Genomic DNA, 12,356 nt, shown 5'->3' with positions numbered 1-12,356 from the left:
GAAGAGAGGCTTAGGGAAAAATCAGCCGCATACGGTAAGTGCACTAACTATTCGCGGCTGTGGTCGATCAAGAGTCTAGATCTGTGATATCTGGCCCGGATCGACGTCGTGCGACTGTTACTACTCCGTACTATTACATCAGTGTCCTAACTACCCTATATCCGGTCGTTACTGGTACAACTAGATAATCAAAAGGGCAATACTCGAATTGTGTAGTGAATAGATTGGATTGAGTTACATCATGCTACCATTACTATCTTCTTTTCTTTTTGGTGGCAGTAACCAAAAGTAACTAGCATGAATCCTCAATGCTACCTACCTATTACATCCATTTCCATGTTGACTTTACATCTTATTTGTATTATTATTACTAAGAAAAAATCCAGAGGCAAAAAGGTAAAAATATACAAACCAGTGGCAACCATCCTGGAAAGTCACGCAATATCATCCATGTTTTTCACGAGTTATTCCCTCGGATGAAACCCTACTTCTAAACTTTGATGTGATGGAAGTAGGAAAAATAAAGTTGACGGATTCACCCGATTACTGCAAATAAGTTCCAAAAACTATACACTGGTGGAAAGGACAGAAGGAATAGAATGTTGGGACAGAGTTCAAAGGAAGAAAAAAAAAAAAAATCCCGCACCGTAACAATCAACCTTGGAAGAAACAGTAGTATTAGTAACATGTAGTAAGATTTACCAGTACAATAAGTCAACATTCCCAAGCGCCTCACCGATACTACGGTATAGTATCAATGGTAACAGTAATCAGACATAAAAGCAAGTGTCACAGGGTATTTCGATTCAAATCGCCGAGGTCACCTCCGGAAAAACAGCACGATACTCAAACAGTAGATCAGACAACAGATAGCAAGTTTTTCGTAAATCAAACAGCAGCAATATTGAAACACTACCGATACAAGCCAGAATGAGCCAATTCACAATCGAGATTCTCCAAATTCATAAATTCCTCAAAAGGAGCATTGCCGCCCATGGCATATTGCCATTGATCTTCCATGTTAGTTGCAAAGTTCACGAATTCGTTGAAATCTGGGTCTGGGTCTTCGGACGACCCCAGTAGTGGCTGCTGTTTGAATAGTTCTGTATCGTTGAATTGGACTTGTGCAGGTGGTGGGGGTGGTGCTGCTGCTGCTTGTGTCGAGTATTGGGTGTTGTCACAGCTAGTATCTTGCGAGGAACCGACTGTCATTGACGGTGGCGAAAGGGCAGGGCTTGGTAGAAGACCATTTTCTTGCACGGTTGTCGTCATGAGGGGCCCAGTTGGCGATGGAGTAGCTAAAAGGTCACTGGATGGCTCAGAGCTTGCTCGAAAATTGACGTACGAAGCAGCGCTGAGCTGTGGAACTACTTCTTGAGGTGTTTGAAGCATAAACGCATCAGGATACGATGCGAACCGCTGTCGCGGATAGGGAGCTGGGGCGGGAGTCGTAACTTGTGCTGTAGAGGCGGATCTCATGTGCACAGACTGCATTGGATTCAGAAGACATTGCTGGTAGGTACTATTTCTTGGACTGACGGAAGGTGACATCAAGCCCGTGTCGACGTATTGGGGACATGCCATGGGTGTCGACACGAAACAGCCACTCGCCGGTGTCTGTGCGAATGAAGACGTGTCAGATGAGGATGAGGAGGTGTTGCCGTACATGTCAATCACGGGGCTCGTCGGGCTCGGTACATTAGATGAGCTGGTAGTAGGCGAGACTGGAGCCGCGGCCTGAATGTGCAGATTATTGCTGTTGAGTTGTCCGAAATAATCCGAGGCTGAGCCTACAGAAGAATTGCGCATCTTCTGAATACCACCGTTGGGAGAAATGCGTGCTTGATGCTGCTGATGTCTGGCATTATTGTTCATGGCCATGGTAGCCATGAGGTGGCGATGGAATTGAGCTTCCAATTGAGTAGTGTGAGCTTTGAGTATACTCAGGCGTTTCTCTTGATACCGCTCATCCACTTCCTCGTACATGGCCTCTTTCTCGACAATCTCCTTGGTGATGTGCAGAGCCTTGCCGGTCCGCTTCTTGTGAAGCATCGAGGCTCGATTTGCAGATTCGAGTCGCGCATCGAGACTGCGGTCTTTGCGCCGGGAGGCGGCGACGAATGCACTGTGATAATCAGTATATTTGACTCCTCAAATCTGTGAGGCGAACCTCACCGTTCTTGATTTTCTTCCTTGGAGCGCTGCACGGGACTGACATCAAGGTCGAGGTCGGCAACTAGAGACCCCATGGTGTAGTCTGAACTGATGAATTGATAGATGGATTCACTCTCAGGCAAGTACCAGGAATGTACCGAGACTGTAGGTACGAATATCAAGATATATATCAAGAGTATGCAAGAGAGTATTGATCGAAAGATTGACGAGCGCTTGGGCTGTAGATATAGGAAGAGGGGCAAATGTCGCTAGAACCAGATAACCCAGAAAACGGGGTAACTGAGAAAGAGAGAGGGGTCTTAGTACGAGGGTTATGGTCGAGAACTTTTACAAGAGGCAACATCGAACAGCGGGGCAAGGCAGCTGTCACTTATCTGCTTGATCGATGGAACTGCCAATCCATGGAGGACAGGAAGTTTACCGCTATGAGTATAGTAGTACCTTCTGGGCTTATACTCGCCAACCAGCACGAGCCATACCCGCTTTGAGTTTAGGTGATCCGTGGAAACGAGATATTGATTTGACAAATTGGCAGTGGTGGAGTTGCAGAATACGGTAATTCTCATCACAACTACTCCGTACAACATGTTATCTCTTGGGAACAATGGGCCATTAATTCTATAGAACGATGGACGTATTGTGAGTCATCCTGTCTTGTTGGATACCGCCATATACAGGCATACAGATACTGGGTGTACTTGGCAGACAGCTGATTGTGGCGTGGTGAGCTGAGGGCTGAGGGCTGAAGCAGCTGCAGTGAACCCCATCCACGGTACGGATGCTCCGGATTCACGGAAGATGCGACGATTGATCCTGGCTCAAGTCTAGCCTGGGCGGACCAATAGAACAGAAGAATAATGGCTGCATTAGGCTTAGTAGCTGCAGCTAGCACAGAGCTCGGACCGTCAGTCAGAAGCTCAATGCCGCTGCCGAGCCTGTGATTGGCTCAACCACAGTTAAGGTTGGCCGGCCTGAGGCATCCGTACAGGTCTATCGTCCGTCAAGGTTCGGGCTAGTGCGTCTTGGCGCATACGCACGAGCCACCCATGTGCAGTGTGCTGCAGGCTGTGGCCGTTTCTATTGGCTGCTTGAGCATCGGCACTAAGCTAGCCCCGACTCTATCGAGTTTACTGTTCTTGGCAGTCGCCAACATTTTCAGGCTGCAAGATCACCGTTGTACAAAGCCCCTCTGACGTTCACGGCCTAGAACACTTGCTGAATAGAGACTTTCTACGATCTGCTGCAGGGGTAAGGTGCAACAATCTTCTGTGCTTCCATCTACGCCGGGATTCGAATCCCGAGAACAGATGCACGCTTAGGACGGTGATCTAGCCAAAAAGTGGCACAGTTCGTTAGTATGGAGACTCAGGACTGGGCTTTTCACGTCTGGTACGAGGCACTGCTACCACAGTCTCGTATCGCTGGACCTCTATGGTGATATTCACCAGCATCACGTAGCTCGCCGGTGAAGCTTCGGCCAGGCATGCACTCGGTGTTTGCTTTGGACTGGGAGGAGTCAGAGCCGACGCTACCCTTTCTTCCTCTGGAGATCATTGATTGACAAGATTGCCGGATTCACGTGATCTGTATCTCACCATACTACGGAGTACGTGCACAGTGTGTCTAGGGTCTCATGTTGAACAGACTCCAATGGGCCTTCAAAGTTCCAACAACTACAAACGAACAGCCCCGAATCATGTCCGAATCACAATCATCATGCTAAATCAGAGACAGAGCACTAATCTAGATCAGCACCAAAAAGAAAAGGTCCGAGCACGTCCGAGTGCGATCCTAACTGCCTCAGGCATCCCACTGGTCCGTGATCTTCCCCGGATTTTCTTATCGATATTTGTCCAACCATCGATCCTCAATCCTTTTCCGGTCATCTCTTGAATCATGAATGGGCACTGACCAAGTCCAGGCCCTAAAAGACAAAATACGGGCTTTCGCCACTTGTTCGACTGGGCTTATCTTGGCTGATGAGTTATCATCCGCGTATAACCAGCCCAAGAAACCACTATTACCTTTGTCTGTCTCTGCTTGAGCCTTGAGCCCTCAGAGATCACTTGACTGCACAGACCAACCGGGGTGGTCGGTGCGTGAAGTTATTGTTAGTAGTGTTCCTGACTATCTATCTACATGCGCATAGAAATTCTTTCCGCTCATTCACCCCCCTCCCCCCGGGTATAAGATTCTATAGAACTAGAAGCCTATACGCAGAGGGGTGACACGCGGCACGATTTGTCATATCCCAATCTCAAATATGAGACCACTATACAAAACGCATCTCATTCGTTCATATTCCCAACGCTAGTCGACATGACAATTGCGGAGAATGATTCCATTCCGCCGAGTCACTAAATAACCGAATCACCCACGCCAATTGAATCCTTATCAACCATTATACCAATCCTTGGCTATAATCTGTGGCGATACGTCAAGTACGTATGCCCTCATAAGCGACGACCGACTCTTTGGTTGCGAAGATTTCTAGTAGTAATTTTAAGCGATCTCCATCAACCACGAATTAGCCGACCGGCTTTGGAAGTAAGTCACCTATCCCCCTTTTTTCTTTTTTTTTTTTTTTTTTTGTGACATTTGATGATTGATGATTCTGATATTGGTTTCTCCTCGGCGATATCTCGCGATACGAGCCCCATCCAGTCAGATCGAGGAGAAATGGTGCGAGTCATACAATACGATTTCTTACTGGCTCAAGAACCACGGCCAAGTCCGTACATAACGAACCAGACATCAGACTACAATTACGAAAATCCTTTGGGGGCTTTTGAGCCAATCATCTTGACTATACGTGATTTTATAACATCCTGATCCCTAGCTATATTATACCCGTAAACAGAACATGTCTCGGTTGCTGCTTCCTTAACGATGTTATGCCCACATAGACAGAAAAAGGCATAATCCTGGATCATTTACTGGGCATTCTAAGACCTTGAGTGGCGATGGTGCGAAAAGCCGTGTTTATGCCATCATGCAATATAACATGGCTCTTGGCCAGCTCGGCCATCTCGCCAGTCTCGGTTACTATAGGCTGAAATTTGATATCCAGCCCTACCCTCCTTAGGGCGTTATTCCACGAGGAGGTTTAAGATTGAGAACCTCGTGGTCAAATAGACTTAAGTCTAGGCTGTGATCGAATCAAAGCGAGGATTGGACGCCATTCATGACTCGAATGCGTCGCATGGAATGTTCTTCTAGGATTCCGGGAGTCTAATAAACACGTAGGTGGATGGCTAAATTAGGTAGTAGCATGGATGTTGTGCATCCGTCAAGGATTCCAGATCTCGTGCTTTCAGTGGTTAATGCTGTGCCGCTGATGACACGTACTAAGTGTTCTTACTCTGATGAACTGCCCTAATTAACACTCTGAGACAGGCAAACGAAATCTGAGCTTTTCTTATACGAACTATAGATCCAGAGAAGCGAGATAAAGGTATATACTTTGCGAGAAAAAGAAAAAAAAAAGCACACAGATTCACGTAAGGAACGCAATTATGCAAGGTTCAAACAGACCCATTTCCGAATTGACATTGATATCAAAACGAAGCGAGACGAACATTCTATCAAACTCGAACGAGTGATTTGGTTGACAACCAGACCAAAAAGGACACAAGGAACCATCATTTCTGAAAACCGGTTCATTATGAAATACCTAACTGTGGTACCATGCCCTGCTCCTCTGTGGCCTTTCCCCCAACTCGGTACGAGACTTTGAAGCGTACCTTGACAGAGTTTCCCTTGCCAGCATCAACGTTCTCAATCAACATTTCTTGCTTGACACCAACAGACTGTAAAGGGGAGATGTCTCTTCCTGTTTGTGGTTGGAGTTTTAGATGATATGCCTGTTATAAATGCTTAGCACCGTAATCATTGAGGTAGTGTAACAGAAAAAAAAAGAAAGGACTTACCCGCTCAACAGCCACTTGGAAATGAAGTTCAGTCAATGGTTGACTAGTCTTATTCGAAAAGAGGGCCATAATCTGGATTGTCCGGGGTTCACCGGGTTTCCTTCGAGCTTCAAAATCAACGACCAGGGAAGATTCCAAAACCCGCACTCGGTTCGTTGCTGGTAATGTATTTTCTGTCGGTAGAGCTGATGTGAAACTCCATTCATCGTCTGTTGGTGCAGTAGTGGCGATGCTGCCAGTAGTCGATGACGATGGGCCACTGCCCAAAAGGTCTACAATGGCCGAGGATGATGAAACTCCTTGATTAGAAACCATGGGAGACGATGACATTGAGCTTGCTGAAATCAATGAAGCGAAGGGATCAACGGCTGGTGGAGGAGACGTTGGTTTCGTCGCTTGCGATATAACAGGTGCCGGTGTGGACGATTGAGATGTTTGTTGAGATCCCGAAAGAGAAGAAAGAATGTCGTAATTCCTCTGGAAGCCACTGCCAGCAGCTCCCTGAGTCTGAGAAGGGGCGGATGGAACGCCCGAAGACGCTGCAATGGGTGCATCTGCATTCCTAATTAGCATAACCGCATAGAATATCCTGGCGCGTAAACATACCAAACCCTAAATTTACAGGTCCAGGAGCGGATCTATCCTGGAAAGACAGTCCGAGTAAATCATCCTCCAAGGAGCTTGTAGCCGCTTGTTCCTGCCCATTCGGACTCGGTTCAGGATCAAAATCGATCAACGACAATTCATTATTCGCATTCTTTCCAACTCCAGTCGTGGTGCCCAAAGTTCCCTTTGGTATCCTGGAAGCACCTTCAAAATCGCCCGCCTTCACCAGTTTGTATCGTTGTATAGTCCTTTGGATGCTGTCATTGATCTGCTTCAGTTTTTCAACTGCCTCGGTATCGTCTGATTCCTCATCGCACATCTTTTGGATTTTGGGATGCGCACTTTGTAGAGCATTGGCCAGTTCCTATAACCACGTTAAATACGGAAAGGAGAAAAAAAAGACTCAGACAGCATACCTCAAATACATCGCCGGCGGATATCTTATCACCCGGTTGAATGCTTTGCAACATCTCTTCTAAAATCTTAGCTTTCTGTTGAATATACGAAACTTCTTCAGCAGCCTTGGCCCGGTAATCGGTCTTATTTCTCGTGTCATAACCTGCCATGACCTTCATCAAGCGGTTCGCTTCCTGCAAATCATGTGGCGTTCCTCGTCGAATAAGTTCCTGAAGTTTTGCGGATTGCGCCGCTCTTTCCTCCTCCTCCATTTCTTCTGCTGATCGGAGGGTCTACACCTGTCAGCACTACATCTAAAATCGAAGGGAGTGTCTTACATCACTGGGATTCAAAACCGCGGCATCTTCATGTCGCACTTCTGGAAAATGATAGCCCTTATAAAGTAAAAGACGATGCATATCCCTAATAAAACCTAGATCCTCCTTGTATCGAGAAGTCTGACATATTGTCTGCCGCCATTCTTCAATCGACTCGAGTATCCGATGTTGTACCCGCGACGGCCGAACAGGTGGCCGCTCGGGAAATCGTCGGACCAGCTCATTGAGGAATTCCTTTGTGCTTATCTGAAGATGGAATGGGTATCCGCAGTTTTTCACGCATATATCAAGAAGCTAAGCGACGTTAGGTGGAACTGACATGAGCACCGAGCCTAGGGCTAGGAAGATGTACGCACCGCCAAAGCCAAAAGAGCGACATTCTGATTTCGGGAATTGATCAAATGAACAATTGCAATGGCAGCTTCGCGAGGACTATTCAAAGGTCAATGATCTTAGCTCGGAGACGCGAATATCATCATCTCATGGAATGCCCCACTCACGCATTGCCTTTCTTCTGGTTTATCAAGTCTGCGACTTCGAGGTTCAATGCGAGATTCGGTTCGTAATTCGTTGGTTCGCAGGCATTGTCTGACAGACGCGAGTTAGCTGGTAAGATTCACACTGTTTGAAAAGGCGCAGAATGGCATACGTATAGCTCGTTGAAGTGGTGATAGCGACGGGTCAGCGAAAGAACCAAATCGGTCCCTCGCCGCCATACGTGCCGAAACAGCCTCCAGCTTGATAAATTGAAGACAAGAATGCAAGTATAAACAAGAGAGAAGCCAGCAAAGAACACGAGAGAAGGCTAGTCGCAGTAAGATGATGTTGTTTAATGGACAGCTTACATCCAAGCGGGTGTTTCCATGTGGGTGGATCTTTAGGCGGGCTGAGCGGCGGCTTGGTGCGGTTGCCGTATTCCGTAACTGATCATTTTTTGATCTTCTTAACTCTTCTACATTGAATTCACTACTTTTCTCTAGAGCCAGACATTACTTGAATTATAATAAACATGGTCCGACACAAAAAAGACAACTTCGCCAGAGGCGGAAAAAAGTCAGGACCACCCCGCCACCGACCCTCACCCCGCGCCGGCACTCAAGATGAAAATGATACCACAGAGGGCGGCGCAACAAGACCGCCTTTCAAAGCTGCATGCTGGGATCTGGGACATTGCGATCCGAAAAGATGCTCGGGGAAGAGATTGATGAATTTTGGGTTGATGAGAGAGCTTCAAATTGGACACAAGCATTCGGGAGTTGTGATTTCGTATGTTTTTCTTTTTCCTTCTACAATCGACTTTCGTACAAGATGCTAATGTAGGTTTTCATGACAGACCGAATGCGAAACGTGTGCTCTCCCCCGCAGATAGAGATCTACTCGAACAATACGGCGCCGCTGTGGTGGAATGTTCCTGGGTTCGTGTCAAGGAAGTCCCTTGGTCCCGTATTGGAGGAAAGTGCGAGAGACTACGTACGTTCAGGAAACGCGAGACAAATGAAGAGCTAGGACTAACGCAAGAAAAAGTACCCTACCTCATCGCCGCAAACTCGGTCAACTACGGTCGGCCCTGGCGCCTAAACTGCGTCGAAGCACTAGCGGCCTGTTTCTACATCTGCGGCCACGAAGACTGGGCGGAGGAAGTATTAAAACATTTCTCGTACGGCGAAGCATTTATCAATATTAACTCACAACTTCTCAAACGATATGCGGCATGTTCGAATGAAGAGGATATTAAGCGGACAGAGGAAGAATGGCTGAATAAGATTGAGCGGGAATATAATGAAAGCCGTGCGGAGAGGGAAGCAGGTGGTGCGGATGATATGTGGCATAGGGGGAATACGAATCGATTAGAGATTCCTGATTCGGACGATAATCAAGACGAGGACGAAGATGGAGAGGGAGAAGAGGAAGAGGAAGAGGAAGATAAAGACCCATTCGCAATTTCAGATGACTCCGACGACGAAGAAGAAATGGCTGAAATTCGACGAAAAATCCTTAATTCAAAGAGTTTTCAGAATCCGACATCTGAATCATCATCGCAAGAACCTCAACCTCAACCTGCGTCCTCGACAAAGACACCCTCCCAATCACAAAATAAGAAACAACTACCAATAGACTCAGACTCAGAATCCGGCTCCGCCGAAGTGAGCGACGACGAAGACGACGAAGCGTTCGATAATATCATCAACGCGACGCCTGTGACGGACCGGACGGGTATTCTGGCGGCGAAAAAGCAGCGAAAAGTCAATGATTCTTTAACGGCATCTTTTTCGCGAACAGTGATATCTGCGCCGAAGAAGTGGTGAAGACAATCCCATGAAGGGCTTAGTTATATTGTAGAATCTGGAAATACTAATTCTATGAATCTACTATTCGGATCAGAGTTTCACGAATTATAGATAGTAGTGCCTAGACATGCAGTACCTAATAATCAATTCAATAACTTCATCAGACGAGCAAGGATGTCATTACATGCTAATCTCCAACTCAATTATATACGTAACCTCCCTGAAAGAGGAGAATAAACCCTTGATCCATCTCTCAAAGTAACCCAACGAATCAACAATGCAGAATAAACCGAGGTTCATATGAAAAAGAGAAAGGAGAGAAAAGAAAAACGCCGGTATCATTGCAAATCGGAAACGAGACAGAACACTGAAGAAAAGGATATAGACTCGGGCAAAAAGGTCATGCCTTTTGAATCATGTCCATACTATTTACATGACATATAGAAGATTGGTATCTGTTTTTGATTAACCGTTAGTATATTCGAGTTGTATACGGCCTAAACCAGGAGCCTAGGGCAGAAAGGGACGGATTATCGTACCAAGAGGGTGACTGCAACTCAACTGCGGTTTCTGAGAATACTTCTCAGCAAGCTCGTCACGGATACTGTTAAGTAACTGGACATAACTCTGATGAGGATTCTTCTTGAGAGCATTGATAAACGCCCAGGACATAGCTCCAGTAGCCTGACCGTTAATCGTTGCGTCTTGACTCGTCTGCTCATCTTTGCTGCCAGACCACATAATAACGTCTGCGGGACTGGTTTTGGTTTGACGTGTCTTTTGGTATGCGTCGTCGCCCTTGGTTGCCTTTTTGATGAGACCCATTGCTGAGGAGACCATGCCACTCATGTCGCCGCGCGCATAAGACGAGACAATGCTGAGCAGACCTGCGCCAGCTTCCTTGGCCAGATTGGGTTCCTTGAGCACACCCTGGGTGGAGTATATGTATGGCAGATCCAAAGCGGAACCGGAGTGGCAAGAATCGAAGATGGCTGTCAGTCTGACACCCGGCTGGAGCGGCTTGACCATGATGCGATGCATTTCGTCATCTGTAAGGTGTCCCGCAACACGGAAATCCACTGGGTAGATTACCTCGTCGTAACCATCGTCTTCATCACCATCCAAATCAGGCGTTTGACCACCGTGACCTACAACCATTAGAACAATATCGCCGGCGACAAGACAATGTGTAACTGAACTCACCCGAATAATGGAAAAACAACGAATCATTCGGCTGCGCATCCTTGACTAACCAATGCATCGCTCGCAAGATATTAGCTTTCGTCGGCTGACTCATGGGATTCTGCTGGTCATCCGTAAGCAGAACCATATCCTCTCGCGCATAACCAAAGGCCTGGTTAAGGTACGAAGACATGTTCTTGACATCGTTGATACATCCTCGCAACTGTCCCTTTTGACCAAAGTAATTGATGCCGATCAAAAGCGCTTTTCTTTTGCCTGTGCACTGCGAGTAGCGAAAGTTGTAGCCTTGAGGGGCTCCGTGACCGAAGGCGACGGCTTCGCTTGGCGGTGGTGGGGGTTGACCGTATGCTGGAGGTGTGTTAGTTGATGCTGCTATCGATACGATGCTCTAAACGCAAATGAAGAAGCCAACGAACCTTGCCTGCCGTAGCCGCCACCGTGGGATGGATGGGGAGAGTGTGATGGTGGAGGTCCATATCCGGGTGCCTGAGGGGGAGGTCGCTATCAATTCATCAGTATGCTGCCATGCATGATGCGCAAGTTGACAGTCACAGAGTCCGGTCGCTTACATCGTATCCGCCATTGTTATAAGGTTGCGGAGATGGAGTATGATAACCATAGCCGCCGTGTTGAGGTGGAGGAGTATGATGGTAATGTTGCTGGCCCTGACCCGGATAACCGCCATAATTCTGTGGTGGACTGTACAACGAACATACACGTCAGTAATCTCACTGATAGCTTTCTTCCCTTTTCCGCAGAAACTCTCAAGCGCAAACTTACGGGTAACCTTGTTGTGGTGGAGGACCATAGCCATTTGGAGAGTATTGTTGCGGCGGCGGATAACCACCACCACCGTACTGAGGTGGACCTGGAGGTGGGTAGTACGACATTGCGCGTGTGGTTTATTAGGAGGATATGAGTTTGTTCAACGCAGGGAATATGAAGCTCAGACAAGAGAGCAGAGATTGATAAATGGAGTTGAGTAATGGGGTGACTATGATTAAACAAAAGCTAGCGTACCGATCGTCGAGATGAAGAGGAACACGCGGAGTGGGGGAGGACCACTTGCCACTGAAGCCGACGCAGTACGGTACTGTGTATTTGTAATTCCAATACATGCTTACGTACCTTATAGATTAAGTTTTTCTGAATTTTTCTGTTGTATCGAACATAACAATACACAATACCGGCCCAGGGACCATCGAAGCTGAATCCGCAACAAATCATGTCTCAACAAGCCTCTTTAGCTTACGGCCTGAACTGTCAACACCTTCAGCCTTACTGTATTTTTCTGGTCTACATTTTTTTTTGGCACGGGTTGTCAACACGGAGAACTTCGTTCTCATCTCGGAAATAAGTTCCTCTTCCGGTCAGGCTCAAATTCGTATAAAAATTTTCGCATCTTTTTTTCCGGATCTGCA

General features: G+C 47.0%; 4 protein-coding genes across 5 annotated transcripts, besides 2 other annotated features; 1 reads left to right on the top strand and 3 right to left on the bottom strand.

Moving 5' to 3' along the window:
- Positions 1–529: 529 nt before the first annotated feature.
- Positions 530–2,440, bottom strand: TSTA_072580 (uncharacterized protein). Its single transcript, XM_002341213.1, has 2 exons — positions 2,176–2,440; positions 530–2,125 (listed from the first exon to the last, which is right to left on the bottom strand). Exons 1-2 carry the CDS (start codon positions 2,247–2,249, stop codon positions 913–915), a joined length of 1,287 nt encoding a protein of 428 aa, XP_002341254.1. The 5' UTR covers positions 2,250–2,440; the 3' UTR covers positions 530–912.
- Positions 2,441–4,740: 2,300 nt separating this feature from the next.
- Positions 4,741–4,766: a microsatellite.
- Positions 4,767–5,566: 800 nt separating this feature from the next.
- On the bottom strand, positions 5,567–8,282 carry TSTA_072570 (VHS domain protein). The gene is made up of 8 exons (XM_002341212.1): positions 8,094–8,282; positions 7,945–8,032; positions 7,801–7,876; positions 7,445–7,738; positions 7,127–7,399; positions 6,711–7,074; positions 6,105–6,658; positions 5,567–6,038 (listed from the first exon to the last, which is right to left on the bottom strand). Exons 1-8 carry the CDS (start codon positions 8,158–8,160, stop codon positions 5,838–5,840), a joined length of 1,917 nt encoding a protein of 638 aa, XP_002341253.1. The 5' UTR covers positions 8,161–8,282; the 3' UTR covers positions 5,567–5,837.
- Positions 8,283–8,403: 121 nt separating this feature from the next.
- Positions 8,404–9,750, top strand: TSTA_072560 (RLI and DUF367 domain protein; the record flags this gene model as incomplete). Its single annotated transcript, XM_002341211.1, has 3 exons — positions 8,404–8,710; positions 8,778–8,914; positions 8,969–9,750. The coding sequence occupies exons 1-3, from the start codon at positions 8,454–8,456 to the stop codon at positions 9,748–9,750; spliced, it is 1,176 nt and encodes a 391-aa protein (XP_002341252.1). The 5' UTR covers positions 8,404–8,453.
- Positions 9,320–9,368: a sequence feature (CT-rich).
- Positions 9,751–9,890: 140 nt separating the features above from the next.
- TSTA_072550 (metacaspase CasA) lies at positions 9,891–11,825 on the bottom strand (the record flags this gene model as incomplete). Of its 2 annotated transcripts, XM_002341209.1 has the most annotated exons (6): positions 9,891–10,187; positions 10,272–10,880; positions 10,936–11,283; positions 11,352–11,436; positions 11,505–11,634; positions 11,716–11,825. In XM_002341209.1, the coding sequence occupies 6 exons, from the start codon at positions 11,823–11,825 to the stop codon at positions 10,162–10,164; spliced, it is 1,308 nt and encodes a 435-aa protein (XP_002341250.1). In that variant the 3' UTR covers positions 9,891–10,161. The 2 variants fall into 2 exon arrangements, with proteins under 2 accessions (XP_002341250.1, XP_002341251.1); XM_002341210.1 differs by having other exon boundaries at positions 9,891–10,880.
- Between the last annotated feature and the right edge of the window lie 531 nt (positions 11,826–12,356).

This window comes from Talaromyces stipitatus, genomic scaffold (assembly GCF_000003125.1).
Source record: "Talaromyces stipitatus ATCC 10500 scf_1105507295523 genomic scaffold, whole genome shotgun sequence".
NCBI lineage: Eukaryota > Fungi > Ascomycota > Eurotiomycetes > Eurotiales > Trichocomaceae > Talaromyces > Talaromyces stipitatus.
The sequence above is the reverse complement of the archived record's forward strand: the minus strand, read 5'-3'. Positions and strand labels throughout refer to the sequence as shown.